General features: G+C 54.1%; 2 protein-coding genes across 9 annotated transcripts in view; one reads left to right on the top strand and one right to left on the bottom strand.

Annotated features, from left to right (window-relative positions):
* NCOA5 (nuclear receptor coactivator 5) overlaps positions 1-1,041 on the top strand; it is a 29,179-nt gene extending 28,138 nt beyond the window's left edge. For all 5 annotated transcript variants that reach the window (XM_019637038.1, XM_019637037.1, XM_019637039.1 and 2 more), the window contains one exon: positions 181-1,041. In XM_019637038.1, the coding sequence (XP_019492583.1) occupies positions 181-770 (590 nt within the window). In that variant the 3' untranslated portion in view covers positions 771-1,041. The remainder of the gene's footprint in view (positions 1-180) is intronic.
* Positions 1,042-2,936: 1,895 nt separating this feature from the next.
* SLC12A5 (solute carrier family 12 member 5) overlaps positions 2,937-19,832 on the bottom strand; it is a 36,711-nt gene continuing 19,815 nt past the window's right edge. For 3 of the 4 annotated variants that reach the window (XM_019637060.1, XM_019637061.1, XM_019637063.1), the window contains 18 exons: positions 18,363-18,533; positions 17,967-18,065; positions 17,766-17,823; positions 16,798-16,972; positions 16,042-16,160; positions 15,619-15,717; positions 14,586-14,705; positions 14,190-14,294; positions 12,669-12,837; positions 10,619-10,814; positions 9,529-9,698; positions 8,984-9,115; positions 8,003-8,110; positions 6,760-6,882; positions 6,469-6,668; positions 6,111-6,125; positions 5,735-5,868; positions 2,937-5,528 (listed from right to left, as the gene is read on the bottom strand). In XM_019637060.1, the coding sequence (XP_019492605.1) occupies positions 5,437-5,528; positions 5,735-5,868; positions 6,111-6,125; positions 6,469-6,668; positions 6,760-6,882; positions 8,003-8,110; positions 8,984-9,115; positions 9,529-9,698; positions 10,619-10,814; positions 12,669-12,837; positions 14,190-14,294; positions 14,586-14,705; positions 15,619-15,717; positions 16,042-16,160; positions 16,798-16,972; positions 17,766-17,823; positions 17,967-18,065; positions 18,363-18,533 (2,285 nt within the window). In that variant the 3' untranslated portion in view covers positions 2,937-5,436. The remainder of the gene's footprint in view (positions 5,529-5,734; positions 5,869-6,110; positions 6,126-6,468; positions 6,669-6,759; positions 6,883-8,002; positions 8,111-8,983; positions 9,116-9,528; positions 9,699-10,618; positions 10,815-12,668; positions 12,838-14,189; positions 14,295-14,585; positions 14,706-15,618; positions 15,718-16,041; positions 16,161-16,797; positions 16,973-17,765; positions 17,824-17,966; positions 18,066-18,362; positions 18,534-19,832) is intronic. The other variant, XR_002123326.1, reaches the window with a different exon arrangement.

The following is a 19,832-nucleotide window of genomic DNA, read 5'->3' as shown; positions in this document are numbered from 1 at the left end:
GGAACTAGGCTGTCTTTGGAGACAGCGTATACAATGAAGTGCCCCCTTTGGGAAATTGACGTTGCAGTGTTTGTATTGTGTGATTGATGTGATCAGTGATTGTTGTTCTTCCCTGGGCTGCTAAGCCTCCTGCCCACGGTGGGTACTTCCAACCAGATACCTCCTCCTTCTGTCTTCCAGGCCCGATTTCCCGCCAATCACTCGGGGCGACCTCGGGTGCCTCGCTGAAGACACAGCCAAGCTCCCAACCGCTCCAGAGCGGCCAAGTGCTCCCCTCTGCTACACCCACTCCAGCTGCACCCCCCACCTCCCAGCAAGAGCTTCAGGCCAAAATCCTCAGCCTCTTCAACAGTGGCACGGTTGCGGCCAATAGCAGCTCTGCATCCCCTTCGGTTGCTGCCGGAAACACCCAGAACCAGAATTTTTCCACAGCAGCAAACAGCCAGCCTCAGCAAAGATCACAGGCCTCTGGCAATCAGCCTCCAAACATTTTGGGACAGGCAGGATCTGCTCAGAACATGGGCCCCAGGCCTGGGTCTCCTTCCCAAGGGCTCTTTGGCCAGCCTTCCAGTCGCCTGGCACCTGCCAGCAACATAGCCAGCCAGAGGCCTGTGTCTTCCACGGGTATCAACTTTGACAATCCAAGTGTACAGAAGGCTCTGGACACCCTGATCCAGAGTGGCCCTGCTCTCTCCCACCTGGTTAGCCAAACCACAGCACAGGTGGGGCAGCCCCAGGCGCCCATGGCATCTTATCAGAGGCATTACTGAGGCTCGGTCGCTCAGCTACCCCAGCCCCCTCGCCCCTGGCCACCTCCCACCTGTTGCATTCTAACTAGAGTTATTTGGAGGATGTTCTCTGCGCCTACCCAGGTCCACATCAAGTGTCAGAAGTTTCTACCACCTGCTCTCTTCTGCCCAAGGCGTGTTGCTTATTCCTTCCAGAGTCAAGAGTTTATACTGCATTTGGGGGTGTGTCTTTTTTTGTTTTTGGGTTTTTTTTTGTAGAAAATAAATATCTTTGGGGTCACTTGGGTGGCAGTATAGGTGTCTGGGCTCAGTTTATATTTCATGGGTTTCTCTGGTCTCTGTCAGCTGGCCTGGGGTGGGGGGCAGCCCAGCCCCAATTGGCTGAGTTTGCAATGGCATTTCCATGTAATAGCCACTGTCTTTGTTCAGTGTGAACCTACCGTGACTTTCCAGCCTCGCACAGGACAACCGGAGCGCGAGCTCCTGCTGCTACTGCTGCCCAGGGTTGTACAGCTGCCTGGGCTTGGCGGGCATCATGTCATCATGCCCCACCCCCCATGTTGGGGGGTCTGCTTGAGGATTCGTGAATCAGCTACTGTGGAGTTGTTGAGGAGTGCCCATGGCAGACATGAGAGCAGGTGCTTTTCTGCCTGACCCGGGGTGTTGGTTTTGGGTTTTCTGTTTTCGTTTTTGCTTTCATTTCATTGGAGGATCTCCAATGGACTGAACAGCTCCAGTCACCAGCAGTTTAACACAAACTGACTCTGGGCCCCAACCACTCTACTCCCTTAACCCTTGTCAGCCTCTCCCTGCCCAGTGGCAGTTTGATGGAGTCGGATCTGAGATGGTAACTCTAGACTCTGGCAGTGAACACCCTTTTGTTTTTCCAGTGATAATTTGGGCTTTTGGCTCAGAAATCAGGCTCTTGTTTTCACCTGGACTCTTGCTCTGTTTTCTGAGTAGCGGGAGGTAGGGACCATTTTGATGTCAGACTTTTGGTAGCTGGACATGTTCTGGATACAGGTGGCTGTCGATAACTTGGGAGCCAGAGTGAAATTCTTGGAAGACTTCTGCCATTTGGAGCCCAAGGAAACTGCCTTCTCCCTAGGGATGGTGCTCATGAGAGCACTGTGGGTCACAGTCTCAAGGGGCCCCTGGCAGGGACGAGGGAGAGCAGTGACTTCAGCTTGAGTCCCTGCCAGTGGCAGAGCAAACAGTGGTTTCAAAACCTCAAGGTCCCCAGATGGCAGCATTTTACGTTCTGACCTGTTTGTGTTATATAGTGTTTTCTCCCTCTTTGGAACTCTTGTGTTATTAATAAGATGAGATGATTACTTTTTAATTAAAATGAAAAAGTAAAAGCTGTGTCATCTTTTTTGGGTGTGACCACCTGCAGGACCTCTTTGCGGGGCATTCCCACTCAGGGTCGGAAGGTGGCTGGTTTCTGTCTGCTGTGAGGCCTGCCCCCTCGTCCTCAGCCTGTGCTCAGGCCTCAAAACCTCTCAGCCCTTAGCTTCTCCTCTCACTCAGCTCACCTAGTTAGAAGCTTTAATAACAGTTCAGAGCAAAAGCCTGCTGGCTAATTATAATGCTGGGTTAAACATCCTTATTTGTGGTAGACTTTCAATGTGTCAGCAGGCTTGTCCTCTCATTCTGGGAAAGCAAAACAGGACCATGAGGAGTCCATTTCTGGCTGATGGCCAGTGGAGTGGGGCACTCTCCTGTTTGGATTTTATCTCAGTTGCCACCCGCTGTTCTGCCCATTATGCAGGGAGTTGGCAGAACCATAGAGTTATAGGAGCCTTAGAGAGCATTTAATAGCTGGCCCTATCAGGAAACTTGGGGTGGGTGGGCATGGTGAAGTGACGGGCAGAAGGCCCCCGAGTGGGTTAGGGACCAAAATGTAGACAGCACAACCTGACTAGTCAGTGCTCACCCCCTCACAGGAGATGTTAGTGCAGTGCTGTCTCTCCTAGCCCCTGCTCCCTCTAGGACAGGGCCCCAGAAATAGTACTCCAACGAGGCAACCAGACCTACAGGGTCAGCCCCTCCCGCTTCTGTCAGTGGAGCTCACTGTTGCCCATAAAGAGTCGGGGGTCCTCCTGGAAAGCCACGTTGAGTATCCCTCCTCCCACCTACTAATTCCTCCCCCCCTTTGCATGTCCAAACAGCACACCTCAGACTGGGAAGGGTATAATAAAATTATTTTTATTGCATTTTGTGCAGACGGGAATCTAAAAAATACAGTAAAAGCTGTAAAGCATTAAATGGGAGCATTCAACAATAAAGGAAAGAACCAACCCTCTCCTTTTCATATTGGCACAAAAAAACACAAGATCAATACTGAGGCAGAATGCAGGATACTGAAACACACTGAAAATTAAAGGCAGGCCTAATAATAGTAATAAATACTCTTGATTTGGTTTGCAACCTCTCCTATTTACAAGGGTTTTCAACTTCATTGCATTGCCCTGCACGTAGATATCTAAAACGAAAGCAACACTAGTTACCACTACAAGGCTATTGAAATATTGCACTCAGAGTAAAAGTCACTTGGATGGACATGAAACATCTAGCTACAATGATTATAAAGATAATTTGATGGATGACGTGATAACATTCATAACAAATATTGCACATGTAACAGAAAACTTGGGTGGTGGTTGTGGGATGTTTGTTTTCATCAACGGAAACTGCTCTTGCCAACCCGACAGTGCAACTTTGGTTCCCTAATTGGTGTTGATGCAGCCCCCTCCCGCTTCTGCCCAGCCCAGCACTTCAGCCCGAATGGTCAGGCCTGTGGAAGGCAAGACCCAGCTGCGATTCTCAGCGGTCTGTGGGGGAGGGGGGGCTGGTGTCTAGTATCTCCAACTTCCTGATGACTACCTGGAAAAATCTATCCAGCTCCTGATCAAATCTCAGAGGGGCCTTAGCCTACATCCAGACCTACCTCCAACCACACCTGACCCAGTCTAGATGGCACCAGCTCCAGCTCTCTGCCTTGGGCTCAAAGAAAAGGAGGTGGTGAGATCAAAAGTCCCCAGTAGCCCCAGCTCTGGGAAGTGGGCAGGATGTCTAGGTGGGGAGATCAGGGCGCTGGGGCTGGAGGTACTGTACCCAGTCCCAGAGGGTGCTGGACTGCGCATGCAGTGCCTGTCCCCCTTAGTAATGTGCCCTGGGGGAAGGGAACCTGGCCAATGCGCCTTCTGTGGAGATAGAGGGCGCCTCTGCCCAGGCCGGTGGAGTAGAAGCGCCAAGGACTGGAGTTAGAGAAGCCAAAGGGCCTTGGGTCCTAGTTGGAGGAGGGCAGAGAGGCTCTAAGAACAAAGCACATGGCAACTCCAGCCCTTCCCCAGGCCCAGGTGCCTGCGAGACGCAGCTAGAGGCCGCTGCTAAGCAGCGAGGCCCGCCCTGGGACGCGAAGAAGGTGGCTCGGTCCCCGACGCTGGAGCTGCCAGCTGCCGGATGGGGACGGGGGAGGGAACATCAGGCGCCGCGCTGGGGCCTCCCCGTAAGTAAGGCCCCTACACCAAAATCGCCCCCGTCCTCCATCACTTGTCCCAGGGAAGAAACTCGGGGGAGGGGACGCCCTCCAGCTCCCCGATTTCAGTCTTTGGCGAGGAGCCATGGGATGGGGGAGCAGGCGACAAGCCGACTGAGGAGAGACGCCTGCTCCCCCAGCGAAGGCACGGGTGAGGCGAGGCCTCTCTCCCTTTCTCCCCCTGAGGAGCGTCCCCCTACCCCATCCTGGCCCCAGCTTGCATAAGAGCAGAGGAGAAAAGGCTGCGCGCGTCTCTGCAGCCGCAGTGGAAGCTCACATCCTCTGGGAGGCGAATCCAGGAAAAGCTGGACACTCGTCTCACCTCATCTCCGAAAAGAACTAGAGGAAAGGGTCGGAGCCAAGGGCGCGCGGAAAGGGCGAGGAGGAGAGAGCGGGGCGAGGGTGTCGAAGGACCGGACCACGACTCCCGCCTGGGCCTAAAGCACTTTTGCTCTCATACTCATGGACGTCCAGGAAAACGCAGCCTCCCGAGGCCTCCGCCGCCCCGGGCGCCCCCAGCGAGGGGGGAGCTCGACAGTAGCGAGAGAAGTCCGTTGCGCGTCTAGTCACAGAAATATGGGGACGTTAAAAATACACGCGATGTCTCCTGTACACTATGTACAGGCTCGGCCGGCCCCGCGCCCCAAGGCTCCGCGAGGAGGGGCGGCAGAGGAGGCCGAGCGCGGCCGCCCCACCCCGCGCCCGCCGGGCCGCGTGGAGCCAAGCGCAGGGCCGGGAGGGGCGCAGAGCAGGGCCGGGAGGGGCGGGGCGCGCGGGGCGGGGCGGGGGCCGCGCGGGCTACCTGGCGGTCCTCAAAGCCCCGGCTCCCGTCCGCGCCTCCTCCCGCCCTTTATTGCAGCGTCTCCTCCGGCGAGGCGAGGCCCGGCTTAGAAAAAGGGCAGCGCAGCCGGGGCGACAGGGCGGCGCGCCAACGGGGCGCCCGGGGCTCTGGTGTTCGCGTGGAGGGAGGGCCTCTCCGAGTCAACCCCGATGGACGCGGCCTCCGGACCTCAGGAAGCGGGGAAAGGGGCCGGGGCGCGGGCACGGGGTCTGAATGTAAACGGTGACAGCGGCGGGGGGCGCGGCAGGGCTCCGGGGCCGCCGCGGGCCGGGCGCTCTGGGGCCCCGGGGGGCAGGTCCTGGTTCTCAGGAGTAGATGGTGATGACCTCGCGGCCGCCGCCGCGGACCAGCATCACCCGGTCCAAGTGTTCGGTGAGGACCTCGAGGAACTCCATGTCTGAGCGCCGGTCAAGGAGAAAGACCCGTGCCCTTCCCTCGGGATGGAATGGGGTCGCGTCGGTCCGCCGGGACACGCGGGGCCCTCGTCCCTGTCCGAGGTGCTGATCCTGAAGCAGGACCGGCTCAGCTCTTCCATCCCGGGACTAGAACCTAGGTCCCCCGACGTCCGCCTCCCTCTTCCCCCCAATAGTAAGAACAGGATACAATTTTCGTCACCGTTGCGGTTGCGGGGAGGCCCAGGCATGTTGAGCAAAACAAGCTTGGCGTCCCGGGATTTCTTCACGATGACCTCATTCAGCCGCACGGCGGTGTGCATGCGCCGCACGTTGGATTGGTTCCTGCGGGAAGGAGGAGAGGAGGGCACATGAGCCCGGGAGAGGGGAGAGCTGGATCCAGGTGCACTGGGCTGCTGAGACGCAATCCTTGCAAACCGGGGACCACAAACCCCAGACCTTTCCAAGCTGGGTTACTCAGAGGCCCCAGAGGTCAGGGGTCACAAGTTGAAGGTTCATGATAGCGTGAGGAGAGTAGGGACCCTGGCCAACCCAGGAGAGAGAATAAAAAATTCTGAAGCACTTACAAGTTCTCCCACTCCCTTCAGGAAACACAAGAGTAGCAAAGAGAGGAAGAAAAAGAGAGGGGTCAGAAAAAGCGGGAGACGCTAAGCACTTGAGCCACCATAATCTGCCCTAAACGTATAGTGGTCCTGCTCTCCCAGCCCCTGCAGCCTTCACCGTTCCACTGCCTGCACCTGGTAGTTCTGACCCTTAGCAATCAGGCCCCATCCCTGAGTCCTCAGATCGGGGAACCAAGACAAGGTCTGGACTGGGTCTTCCGACTGCCAGCCCGGGACCCATTCTGCTCATTTGCTCTGCCATGAGGAGCAAAGACCCTGTAGGCTCACCCCAGACCCTAGCCCTTAGTCCCTAGGCCCATACGGCTTCATGCTGAAGAAGTCCTTGATGCCTTCAGAGGAGACGGGACTGGGGCCCTTATTCTTCTCTGCCACCGACTTGTCCTTGGTCCAGGTGAGGTGCACCTTCTCAGGATCTGCCTCGCCCTCCCCCTCGGGCTCCTCCCCCGGGGACGGTGAGCTGCTGGGGCAGCTGGGAGCACTCTGGTCATGGATCAGCTGCACCTGAGGGATGAATGAAGGGACAGCACGTGACTCCTTTGAAGGCTGGAGGTTCTGCTCCCACGGGCTGGGGCCAAACCACCCAGCTGCACACCTCCTCTTCTGGTTTCTCCTCACTGTCACCAGCGGTCTCTTCTGGGACGTTGAGGCGGAGCCTAGTGTTGGCTGGATTCTTTCTCCGGATTGAGCCGCGAGACTCATCTGTGATACTCTGGATCTAGGGAGTAACAAAGGTTGGTGCCAGCTCTGCTGGGAGTCACCACACATGCCCTGCAAAAAGCTACCACCAGAGCTGACGTTCAGCCAGGATGCACGCTTTCAGGAACTGTACCAGTTGTTAAAACACTGCAGTGTTTCCATACCACACAGCTATTGCCCACTGACCTGGCCACTCCAACTCCTCTCCAGAACCCCTCACCCCCTCACCATCTGGCAACCAAAGGATTAACACATGGCCCTGCAGGGCTCCACCTTAGCTCTATGGTCCAGTGTCAGTTCTGAATGTTCAGCGCATATGCCTTTCTTACAATTTTTGCTGTCACCTCTGGATAACATCCTGGGAGGGTCTATCTTTCCCAGCTCGAACAGGTACCCATCACTTATTCCCCTGGGGATCCATCAACCACTACCTGAGAAATATATTATCCACACCTGGGAGACCCATCAACCATGGTCTGTCACCCTCACCTATAGGATCTGCCACCCATTCCCCAGGGAACCTGTCCCCCATCTCCGACAGCTTTTCTGTCTCCAGCCCCAGTGTACCATCATTCATTTCCCCAAGGACCCCACTCCCTGGGGTGGGGCTTTCATCCAAACTCCAGAAGACTAGTGGTCCCACACTACCCCCACCTGGGAGATCTTACGCCCATACCCTATGGGAGGCTGATCATCCTCACCCCTGAGAACCCATCCACCACGCCTTTGGAAGTTTGCCCCTAACTCCCACCATCAGCTATATCCATAAATATCTATCTGTTACCCACTTTCTGAGGGGCTATCACATGATCCCTTGTCTCCTACACTGGCACCCCATCTATCATCCATACATATTTAGGATCCACTATTTCCCCTTGGGCCCCAGAAGTCACACACAGAGGGGAATATATGTCACCCATGTCACCGCCCCTCTGACTCCTGGCTGGAAGGCTTGGTAGGTGCAGTTGCAGTGTATAACCCCACTGCTGGGGAGCTCAGTGCCAGGAGGAATAGGGGTGATGAGTAATGCTCTTGGTGAAGGTGACAGTGCCAATGGCCGGGAGTGCCAGCCCCAACCTGTGCAGACACAGAGCTGGCAGCAGCTTGATGCTCTGAGAGCCCAGCCAGGGAAACCTCACCTCCCGCTCCCGCTCGTTCTTGGTTAAATGCATCTGTTTGAGGATCTGGGACCGCTGCTCCATCACCAATGTCTTCTCGTAGGTGTAGGCTGAGATGTCGCTCTCATGCTGTGGGCAGGCAGGGGAGGGGGCGGGGTGAGGGACAAGGGAGAAAAGCATGAGCTGTGAGCTCAGCTGCAAGGCCCAGGGAGGGGAGGCGGGCCCCCTTCCTTCTGCCAACCTAGGGCTTCCCTATCCAATGACCTAGTTTAATGAACAGTTGTGGTAGGCAAAAATGATGCTCCTTGAACGCAATGCAGCTCATTTTCTCCTCAGCCCAGCACAGGACTGGCCATATGAATGGGTGAATGAATGCATGACCTAGGTGAATGGAAAAGGGGATGAAATAAAAGAGAAACAAAGGGATGAATGAATACATGCATGAATGAATGGATCGGTGAGTGAATGAATACATTAATGAATATATTGGTAGATTAATGAACACACAGAGAGATGGGTGGATGGATAAATAAACTGAAGGGAGTGGATGGATGAAAGGCTATATACTCATAGTGATCCCAGAGCCAGCCTGCCTGGGTTTGAACCCCGGTTCTATTCAGTGTGCATTGATGGGCAAATGATATGACCTTTCTGTGCCTCCGCTCCCTAAAATAGAAACGCTGATATCTGTATCTATTTCATTGGTTGCTATGAGAAGCAATATATATAAAGTACATAGAACAGTGCCTCACCTATCATAAGCACTATTGGACATGGCTATTCTTATAAAGGAGAGAGGGTCAGATGGATAGGTGGATGGATGGATGGGTGGATGGTGGATGGGTGGATGGACGGACTCTTGGGTGAATGTGGGAGCGGCTAAGAAGTGGATAGGAGGGAACTGATCCAGCATCATAAGCTGATGGTTGGGGTTGCCCTAATGGGTGTAAGAACCAGGTGTTTGGGGCTCCAAAACTTCAGGGGTGGCTCCTGGGGACTCACCATCTCCACCACCTCGACCTCTGCAGTGATACGTAAATGGTACAGAAATGTGGTCAGGTCCTTCTTCATCTGGATGCTATTGTCATCCATCTGGGCCACCGTGAAGATTCGCATCTTGCATTTCCGCCAGACCTGAAGGGGAGAAGGGAACCCGAGAAGTCCAGCCCAGCTGCAGGGAAGACATCCAGAGCCAGAACCTAGAGAGGACCCTGTCACTCACCCTTCCTACCCACCTTGCCACACATATACGCAGACCTGAGTTCTCTATCTCAGCGGCCACTCCCTACAAAAACTCCCCTGCTTAGGTGAGGGGTCCCCCATTAAGGTGTCACTTGCTTGGGTTAAGCATGGCTCTCCTTTACAATGCAAGGACCCCTACAAGGGAGACACAGTCAGTTCCTAACATCTCAGAACGAAGGAGGTGATCGTATCCCTTTCCCAGGAGCTCACACACGGAGGCCGGCCCTGGCCAGAGCCCATGAGCCTCGCCCATGGACGTGCGCACACGCACGTGGACACGCACACGTACACGCACGCACACTCACCTTGTGGTGCCGCAGCAGGAAAGGCAGCAGCATGAGCATACCTCCGTCATGCACAATCCACCAGACGTCAATGCTGCCCTCGGAGAAGCGCTCGGGGTTCCCAGGAAACATGGAAAGGTTCTTGGTGACCAGCAGCGCCAGGTGACCAGCAGTGGTTTCCCGGACCAGCTCTGGGGGAGGCCAAGGAGAAGGCCGAACAGGGAAACAGGGACCCTGGTCCCCTCCTGCACCCGGCAGCAGCCACAGGAGCTCCTGGCTCCCAGAACCCCACCCCACCCCACCTTGGCCTTGGGCTGAGTAGCCAGAAAACCAGCCTCTACCTGGGCCTCATCACTTATTTGCTGTTAGGATTTGGGAAAGCCTCTCAACCTCTCTGGGCCTCGGTTTCCCCACCTGTCCAGTGGCAACAGGAGGGCACCACCTGTCCTTTCCGGTTATTAAAAGCTCTCTCATGCATGGCTTCATTTAATCCTCCCAACCACCTTGTAACTATGGTCTACCTATAAGGGAGACAGAAAAGCCTGGATGAATAGTGCTGGGTGACCAGGAGCAAACTCCTTAATCTCTCTGTGCCTCAGTTTCACAGCCATAAAGTGGAGATAACAATACCTAGCCCTCACAGGACTGCTAAGAGAATTATAGAGTTAGGAAAGCCTCAACCTGTCTGGCACACAGAATGCAGTCTATATATGGTAGTTATTATATCACTATTACTAAGGATTCTGATGCTCAGAGAGGGTGAGTCACTTGTGAACGATCACACAGCTAGGAAGGACCAGAGGTGAGATTTAGATCCAGGTCTCTGTGGCTTTAAAGCTGTAGCTCTTCCCACTCCCCTGCACTGTCTCCCTCCCAGGACTGTGAGCCCTGCAGGAGCCAAGACTGTCTCCTTCATACCTGGGCCCCCAGCACCTAACACAGTACCTGGCACATGGCCGGCTTTGAACCCTGTAATCTCCACATGCCGTTTCCACACTTGTCATTCCTGGGAAACGACCACCAGGACCACAGAAGGAGAACCCTCCCACAGTCCTCCACCAACCCCCCACCAGCCCCAGCCCTCCACCGCCCCCAGCCCACCCAGCTTTACCGATGAAGTTCCTCCAGGTCTGATGGTCTTCCTTCTGCCGCCAGTTGCGGGGCCAGCCAACCAGCACGGTGTTGTGCTGCAGCCCCCCGAGGCCCCCAGACTGAATCAGGTGGGACACGCCATCACGCAGGTTGGAAGAAATCACTACCTGGCAGAAGCCTTTCACTTTCTCCGCCTCCATCAGGCGCCGGATGGACTGTGGGTGGTGGGACATCAGATAAGGACCAGCCTCAGGCCACCCTGGCCCTGCCCGGCCCCTTGCAGCCTCCCTTCCTCCCATCCCTCCCCTCCAGCACCCTCATCTTCCTGAAGCTCTGCTCTGATCATGTCAGCCTCTGGTGCCAGAGTCCTGCACGGCTCCCCATCACCTACGGCTCCTGTTCCTTGTTGATCAATCAAAGCTCTTCATGACTGTATCCCACACTTCCCACCACCCTGCCATTGCTGGTACAGTCCCCTGCAATCTCTCCACCACCACCCAGGCCCCCTCCCCACTGCCTGGCCAAAACCAAATGTCACCTTCTTCAGATACCACCTCCCACCCAGACCAGAGTGAAACTAGAATCCTCTGCATGGCCAATTTGTTTAACAACTTTTAAAAGTTAACATAATGCCATTCATTTTAATGCACAGTCTGCACTATGAGGAAAGTGTTCTTATTACTCCCATTTCACAGATGAGGAAACTGAGGCTCGAAGAAATTAATACTTGCTTAAGGCCACACAGCTAACGGATGCTATTCTAGGAGTTCAATTCCAAGGATCAGACCACATCCCCCATACTCTTAACCACTATCCAGATGTCAAACAGAGAGGCTTCATTTCCTAATCTAATTCTGCCACCTCCTGGCTGTGTGACTTTGGAAAAATCACCTAAACTCTATGAGCCTCAGTTTTCTCATCTGTCAAATGGGGATCATGACGGCTACTTAATTTAGGAATTGGGAGAATTACATGATATGATATGGGTAAGGGCTTAGTATACTGCCTGACAGACTGTAAATACTCAACACCTATTATTCTGATGTTATGAACTCTAGCATAGCATCTATCAACATCAGACGAGTTGTGTGCCCTCTGTGAATGCTCCACCTTCTCCACCAGCCTTGAGTGACCACACTGAGGGCTACGATTTGGTCTTCTCCATCTCCATCTCCCGCGTGCCTAGCCCGGTGTCTGGTGCACAGCACATTCTCAGCCACAGCACGTTGCATTAAACTGATCAGTGGAGGCCTCCAGCTCTGGGCCCTGATAGATTGGTGTGAACGGCCCAGTGAGGCAGAAACAGCAACTGTCACAAGCCATTAGGGGTGCCCCTCCCCAGCTCACCTCGCCTCCCTCGGGTCCCCTTTCCTCTCTCCACAACTGGTCACAGCCCGAGGGGAGAGAGGCCTGAATCTTAAACAGAACCTACTTCCTCTGCTACCCGCCAGGTGCTGACACCTGTTAGTGCCTCTTACTGCCCCAGCCCACACTGGCTCCATATGCGGCTCAGTGGGCACGGACCAGTGGATGGGAACAGGAGCAGGTGACACGGAGCAGGGGGACCGGGGTTCAAATCCTGAGTATGCTTTCAGCCAGCTCTGTGACTTTGAGCAAGGTGCTTTCATTCTGTGTGCCACAGTTTCTTCCGGTGCCAAATGTGGATACTCACACTGCTGACTGCACATGGTGTGGGGATCGAAAGAATCCACGGATGTGAAAACACTTAGAAAGGTTTAACTTTGGCAGGGAGAAGTCTGGAGTGGGAGTCAAGCAGTCCTAATTTCAGTCTCTGTTTTCTGTCTTTAGACAAGCGGCCTGACTTTTCTCTAAGCCTCAGTTTCCTTATCCATGAGATGGGCCCTTCGGACTCTCATCGTCTTTGGTTCTGTGAGTTGGATTCTAAGGCAGTCACTCCCTGAGCCCTTAGACCCCTCTTCTAAGAGAGAAAAACAAAGTCTGAGCCCCCGTTGACCCCAAAGGTGAGAAGGAAGGAAAGTGTAAAGGGGCAAAGACTGCCTTCCTGAGTGCCCTGTCCTTACGCACTCCCCACCAGGGCCTCCACTCACCTCCTCTGCCCGCTGGGCCTGGGGGTGGTTGTCCAGAAAGGTGCCCTCAAGAACGGAGCCTACAATGGTCAGGCCTTTCCCTGCCTTGAGCTGGGAGGTCAATGAGAGCAGCTGTGGGTGTACCACGTTCTGGTCTTGGTCCACACGCACCAGCACCAGCAGCTGTGGTCTGAAGAGGGTGCAAAGTACGTGATCCATCCACCATCCAACCGAACACCACCCACCATAGACCCATTCACCTATACACCATACACCAGCGAGTTCACTAACCATCCCACCTCTACCCTCATCCAGCTATCCCCCCATGGCCCATCCATCCACCCAAACATCCATCCATTCATCCATTTCCTTGAATATCAACCCATCCAACCTCTCCCACATGTCCATCCATCGATCCACCCATCCATCTCTCCATCTACCTCACTCATCCCTCCATCCATCCATCCATCCATCCATCCATCCATCCACTCAACCACCTACTTGTCTATTTCATCTTTCAGTCACCCACTTACATCCATATTGATTTACCTACACATTCATTATTCACTCAATTACCCACACATCAACCTACCATCATCCATTCACACACCTATCTATTCACCCAACCACCCTCCCATATATATGTATGCACTTATCTACCCATCTATTTATCCACTCACGTCCTTATTCATTTTTAGCCATTTCAACCATCCAACCTCCCATCAATTTAATAGCATTCTCTAAGCACCTAGTCTGGGCTAGACCCTGTACTAAGCATTTGAGAATTCACAGACAAACAATGCAAATCCCTGGTCTGCGGAAGCCCGTTTTGTAGACATCGGCAAAGACACGCCAATGGTGTGCCAGGCAGAGTTCAGAGTTCCAGGCTCTGCTCCTGGCAAAGGGAGGCTGAGAGAGGCGAGTGAGGGATTGGGCTTGCACAGCAGTCAGTAAGAAAGCACCCCTGGCTGAGCGGTGGCAGGGGAAGGCGCTGGTTCCAGTTCTGCCTTCCATAACCTCGGAGACCCTCCCTGGTCCCTGGCTTTCACATGAATAAAATGGAGGGATTGTTATGAATCTAGAAATTTCTAAGAGACCCTATCACTCTTAAAATGGATGATTCCACCTCTCCCGGAGCAAACGCTACATTGTATTATGTTTATCTGTTTCTGCGTGTGCCTTCTCCACGGAACTATGAGCTCACTACATCCCCAGAGACCGGAAGGAGGCTTGGCACATATCATGTATTCATACTTTTTTTTTTAACTAAATAATGGAGTAAATGAATGGATGAATAGATGGTCAGAAGGCTGGCATGGTGGGTGGGGTTCTGGAGAACAAATGTCTGGAAGTCAGCCCAGCCTTGGTTCTGTAGGTGGGAAGGTTTCAGACGAGGCTGAGCTGAGGAGAGGTTAAGGACACACGAGGCTGAGCTGAGGCGCTGTGACAGGAACACCATTCAGCAAAACAAAGCCGGGAGGTAGGTCAGGCCCTGCTCCCTTCCGCTCCTCCCCTGAGCGTCCGTGTGCTCCCACCACTTACCTCCAGTTCTTGGTGTGCGGGGGCCCTTCCTCCAGGCGTAGGAGGGCATAGCGAGCAGCACTGAGAGACAGGCCTCGGATCCCATCACCCCACTCCTTCTCCGCCCTGGGGGCCAGGAAAGGGGATCACACGAGGGCAGAAAGCCAGCGAGTGTCAGAGAGACCCTTCCACACTGAAGTGGCCGCCCCAGGGCAGAGCCTTCTATCTCGGGCTCAGACGGGACATGTATGTTGCTCCTGCAAGCTCTACTTCTCAAAGCTTCAGCCCCGCCCTCTACTCCTGTCCTCTATCTCCCCAGCCCACCCCGTGTCACCCCCTCTCCTCCACTGTACCCCCGCTTCCCCCATCACCATCACCCCATGCCCCTCCTCACCTCTCCCCTCCTCCCATACTTACCCGCGGTACTCAATATACTTGTAGATGAGCCCAGCGATGAGCATGGCCACCAGGGCGTAATACCAGGAGCAGATGAACATGAGGGCCAGGCAGAGGCTCATGCCCAGGAAGGAGAGTGTCCTGGACCATGGGAGCGAGACACAGCCTCTGAGCCCTGGCGAGGCTGTCACTGGTGCCAGGGCTCAGACAGCAAGAGTTAGAGGGGGCAGGGCCTGGGCAAGGTCTAGGGGAACTCACACCATCATCCCTGTGAGCACCACAGGGATCTGGAACCTTCTGGATAAACGAGCAGCCAGAGACAGGGCACCACCCCATGTCCCACCCGACTCCTGAGTCACTACCCTACCCTGCCCCACTGTCAGGCTGCCCTTCCAGATGGGTTCTAGGGCAGGGGTCTCTGGGAACAACTGGAGGCAGGCTCTCCCAAGAGGAGTATGTCCCCAGGGAGAGGCAACTGGCAAAGCAAGAGCACTGAGATGGGAGTCAGGCAGCTGGGTTCTAACCCAGGCATGCCAGAGTCTTGCTGGGAGGCCTCGGGCCAGTCCCTTTCCCTGTTTGAGCCTCCATTTCCTTTGGGTAGAAAAAGCATGATCACTTCTACCCTGTCTGCCCCACTGGCCTATTGTGAGGATGAAAAGCCTTGAAGTTAAATGACCCCAGAAGGACCCCAGCCTTCATGTAATGAGCATCTTCTGTGTACCAAGCACTGGAATGCTCACAGGGCGCTAGGGGGTAGGGGCAGTGACCATCCCATCTCACAGCTGAGGAGACGCAGGTCTCCTCATCCAGGTGCTAAGATGCTGAGCATTATGGACAGGGGAGGGATTACAGCTGAGACCATTTATGACTGTGTTACGTTACTGCTTGTGATTATAAGGAACCTCTCTCCAGGACCTCTCTCATGCTAGCTAGGCTACAAAAGCTGGAGTCTGGGATCCTTAGTCCTGAAGGGGACAGGCTAGGGTGGGGTGGGGACTGGGGTGGAGATGACAGGATGGGTCTGTGGGGGGGGGACAGGGAACAAAGCACCCACCAGTGATAATATCGAAAGCGTGGCCTCCAGTTGGGTGTCCTCAGCAGCGTCTGTACTGCACAGGCCAAGTTCACAAACATGTAACACATCAGGAAGAACCTGGAACACAGAAAATGCCCGAGAAAGACAGAGCTGCAAGGGGAGGCAGAAACAGAAAGAGAAACAGAAGGGAAGAAGGGGAGAGACGGGGGAAGAAATTGGGGAGGAGGCCGAATTATGTTCTAGGGTTTCAAAGGCCGAATCCACTTCCAACACATCCTGATAAATCTCTCTATAACAAAGGATGGGTTTCTAGGGCAGTGGGGAACTTCCTGGGGTTGTTAAAATGTCTGGGTGGGCTGTCCGGGATTACAGCGGCAACATTCAGGTAGAGAGACACCCCCCCCGCAGAGCTGGTGGGGAGCGCAAGAAGCCAGCACGCACATGGAGAGGATGGGGGCCACCTCGTCGAGGGATGCAATGAGGATGCCGATCTCGCAGATGCAGGCGGTCAGGAGCAAGGCCCATGTTGGCTCTCCGTTGGCTTTGCCGTGGCCAAAGACCTGAGGACAGAGTGACCATCATGGGGGCCTGACACCTCACGGACTTCTTGTGTCTCCTCTAGTCTTGGGGACCAGTGCAGCAGAGGCAGGGACCCCTTGACCAATAAGGAGATTAGGGAGAGGACGCTGTATTTTAACGGTACTTAAGGGAATACCAGGCTTTTGCTGTAACTCACCCACCCTGACATTGGTACCCGAGTGCAATGAAGTTCAAATGATCCCTTAAGGGGAAAAGAAATGGACAGATGGGAGAGGAACGACAGGAGGCCAGCAAGCGGCCATGACTGTGTGTGCCATAAATCTTTTCTTTTTTCTTTTAAGCAGCATGGGGAGAGCTGCCCCTTTCTTGCCCTTTGGCTGCCTCCTTGAGTCCCTGGCTGATCACTAGACCAAAGGAGGGCCATTTATTTTTCCCCTAAGAGCAGACGATGCTGCCTAAAGAGATGGCACTGGCCATGGGCCAAATCCCAAATAAGGTACACCCATTCTTCTTAAAGGCAGCACAGAGCAGAAGGGCCCCAGAAGGCAGTTCAAGGCTTGGCGTGGCCCTGGCTCACTGTGTAGCCTCTCCGGGCAGGGGCCTGGCTGGCTGGTGTAGGGGGTGTTCTGTTCTCCCCACACTCTGTCCCCCACTGACCTGCAGGAAGGGTACTATGCCATCCCGGGAGATGGCTTGCAGCAGGCGTGGGGCCCCTGTGAGGCTCTGCAGCCCAGCCCCACAGGTGGAGAAGAAGGATCCGATGACAATAACCCAGGGGGACGGCCAGGCCAGCGTGCCTACCACCAGGTTGCCATTCACAGCTTCGCCAAACCTGGAATGAACCCGCAAAGGAACAGGAGATGCTGGGTGAGCAATGCCACCTGGGTTTCCAGAACGGGTCTCCCACACCGACTTCGGGACCAACTGTCTGCTCACCACAGAACTAGGCTCTGTAGGGGCAAAGGGGGAGACAAAGCCCCCAGTGCCCTGGGCACTTTCTGTCTGTGTGACCTTGGGCAAGTCATTTAACCTCTCCTTGCCTCAGTTACCTCAGCTGTAAAACGAGAAGCATTATAAACCCATCTCATACAACAGATGAGAGGGTGAAAGGAGACAACACATAGAAAATGCTTAGCACAGTGCCTGAAACATGGTGGCCGCCTGGATTGCAGCTTACTGCTTCCATAGCCTGTGTGCTTTATTTAATCACCACGCTTACTACTCTACATTTCAAGTCTGTGGACAAGTATGGTTACCATCCCCAAAGAGCTCCTCAGGACAAAAATCATGGGTTATTTCTCTTCATTCCCCCCCAGAACCTGGACAGTGACCAACACATAGACATCCAAGAAATAGTAAATGAATGAACAGATTTTAAAGAGGCGGGGGGAAAGAAGTGTCATTATCCTAAAGGCAATGAGACACCATTCAAGCTTCTTGAGCTGGAGTGACATGAGAAAGATGAACTATAATATAAGAAGGTGAGTTGACAAGCAAGTCCCTGCGACTTCCCTCCCACAAGACCCCTTGTACAGGTTCAGCACCCCCGGTCAGGTCTGCTTCTCAGAACTCAGCCCCCTATGCCCACCCCACAGAACAGGATTAGCCCTAATTCCCTTACTTACTTGTCCCGCAGGACGACCCCCTCAATGCAGGCCCCAAACAGAATGACGGAGCTGATATCTGCAGCAGAGGATGAAGGAGAATTCCCAGGGTGGTGTTCCCCTGCATCACCACCGCCCTCCTGAGCCAGGGGGTGAGGCAGCAGCCGCCCACCGTCTAGCCCTCCCTGCCCACGGTGGTCCCAGCCCAGCAGTGCAGGATACAGACAGCAGAGGTGGTGGCAATGGCCAAGATGGTGCCAGTGGGAATTGACTTCTGGGCATCCCGCAGGTCCCCGGAGCGGTTAGAACCGGCCATGATCCCTGTGAACAGAGCAGCTAGGACAAGAGCCACAGGAGACCAGACAGACGGAGAAGAGAGGACCCCAGCCTCGGAGCCAGGAAGCCTGGAATCCGGTCTTGGCATATGGATTTGTGTGAGAACTTGGACATGTTACTTGGCTTCTCCTGGCTTTAATTCCCTCATCTGTCTAATGGGAACTGAATTGTTGGCTCCTGCTTCTATGATGGGGTTGGTGGACTATGAAATTCCCCTCATCGTCATTGACTTCTCCTACCCATTGACTCCCAGGCAGAGTCCTCCCTCTCTGAGCCCTTCACCTGTGACTGAGGGGAAGTAGATGCCAACCAGCAGAGTGAAGTAGGAGGTCATATCACTGAAGACATAGGGAAGGTCCATGTCGACAGGGGCGCCATCAGCCAGGTCCATGGAGGACATCCCACGCCTCTCCACGATCACGCCCTTGCTCAGGTAGGAGCTCCAGAGGTTCTCTGTGGGAGAGAGACAATGCTCAGGAAAGACCAGAAGTCAGGGTGCCAGAGCTCTGGAGCCAAGAGGTAGTGTGAGCAAAAACAAGGGTCAAGGTCAACCACTTCTCTCTGCCCTCAGGCCTGGGCTCTTTTATCTCCACTGACATTTCCTAAGCTCCTGCTTTGGGCCAGGCCACAGGCAGGGACATTGCATATGAATCAGATTTGGCCCTTGCCCTCTAATAGACTCATTTACTGGGGCAAACACACCTATCTCAGACTGATTCAACGTCTCAAACTGATCTCACCACCCACCCACCCCAAACCAGCTCCTTTCCTGAAACTCTTATCTCGGGACTACCATCAATTCAGAGAGCTTGGCATTGCCCCCAACTGCTCCCTTTCCCCATGTCCATTTCAAAACCATCTCCAACTCCTGTCCATTACTCTTCCTAAATATTTCCCAAATATGCCGCTTCTCTCCTTTCCAGGGTTATTCTACTTTGGCCCTGTTGACTTTGGGGGCTAGATGATTCTTCGTTTTGGGGACTTTTCTATAGCATTGTAGGATGTGTAGCAACATCCTGGGCTCTACACACCAAGTGCCATTAATAACCCTCTAGTGTGATAACCAAAACCCCAAACTGTCTCCAGACATTGCCACGTGTCTCCCGTGGGGCCAAACAGCCTTAGTGGAGAGCACTGCTCCATTCCCACTGACATCACTCCATCACTCTAGGTCAGAAAACCATTATCTCTCACTCTGGACTCAGCGTCAGCCTCCTGGACTCCCTGCCTCTGTTCTCTCCTCATTTTAGCCCAACCACATTAGCATCCAGAGTAAACCTTCAGAAACGACAAGCTAACCATGTCCCTCACTTACTCAAAACCCTTTAGTGGCTCCTCATTGCTCTCAGGACACAGTCAAAACCCTTTAACATGGCTTCCAAGGCCCACCACAATCTGGCTCATGCCAGCCTCCCCGTCATTTCTTGAGCCTCCTCCTTCTTTTGTACTTTATGCCCCAGTCATTCCAAATTACTTGTGGTTGGAAAGACACAATATGCTCCTCTGTGTCTGCATGATTTTAGACAAGCTGTTCTTCTGCCTATAATTCCTTTATTCCCGTAATATAACTGAAAACCTCTTGTGTGCCCTTCAAAAGCCTTTTCCGATGAGTCCAGAAAACTTCGTCTCACCACCTTGTACATACGACCACTCCGTCTCCTGGGAGGTCTCTGCTCATTGAATGCACATCTACACAAATCATAATTTATGTGCTAATACATCCTTGTCTGCCATCAGTCTCCTTGAGGCCAA

The sequence above is a fragment of the Hipposideros armiger genome, unplaced genomic scaffold (genome assembly GCF_001890085.2).
Source record: "Hipposideros armiger isolate ML-2016 unplaced genomic scaffold, ASM189008v1 scaffold_31, whole genome shotgun sequence".
In the NCBI taxonomy this organism is placed as follows: Eukaryota; Metazoa; Chordata; class Mammalia; order Chiroptera; family Hipposideridae; genus Hipposideros; species Hipposideros armiger.
This window is presented reverse-complemented; position numbering and strand designations above follow the sequence as displayed.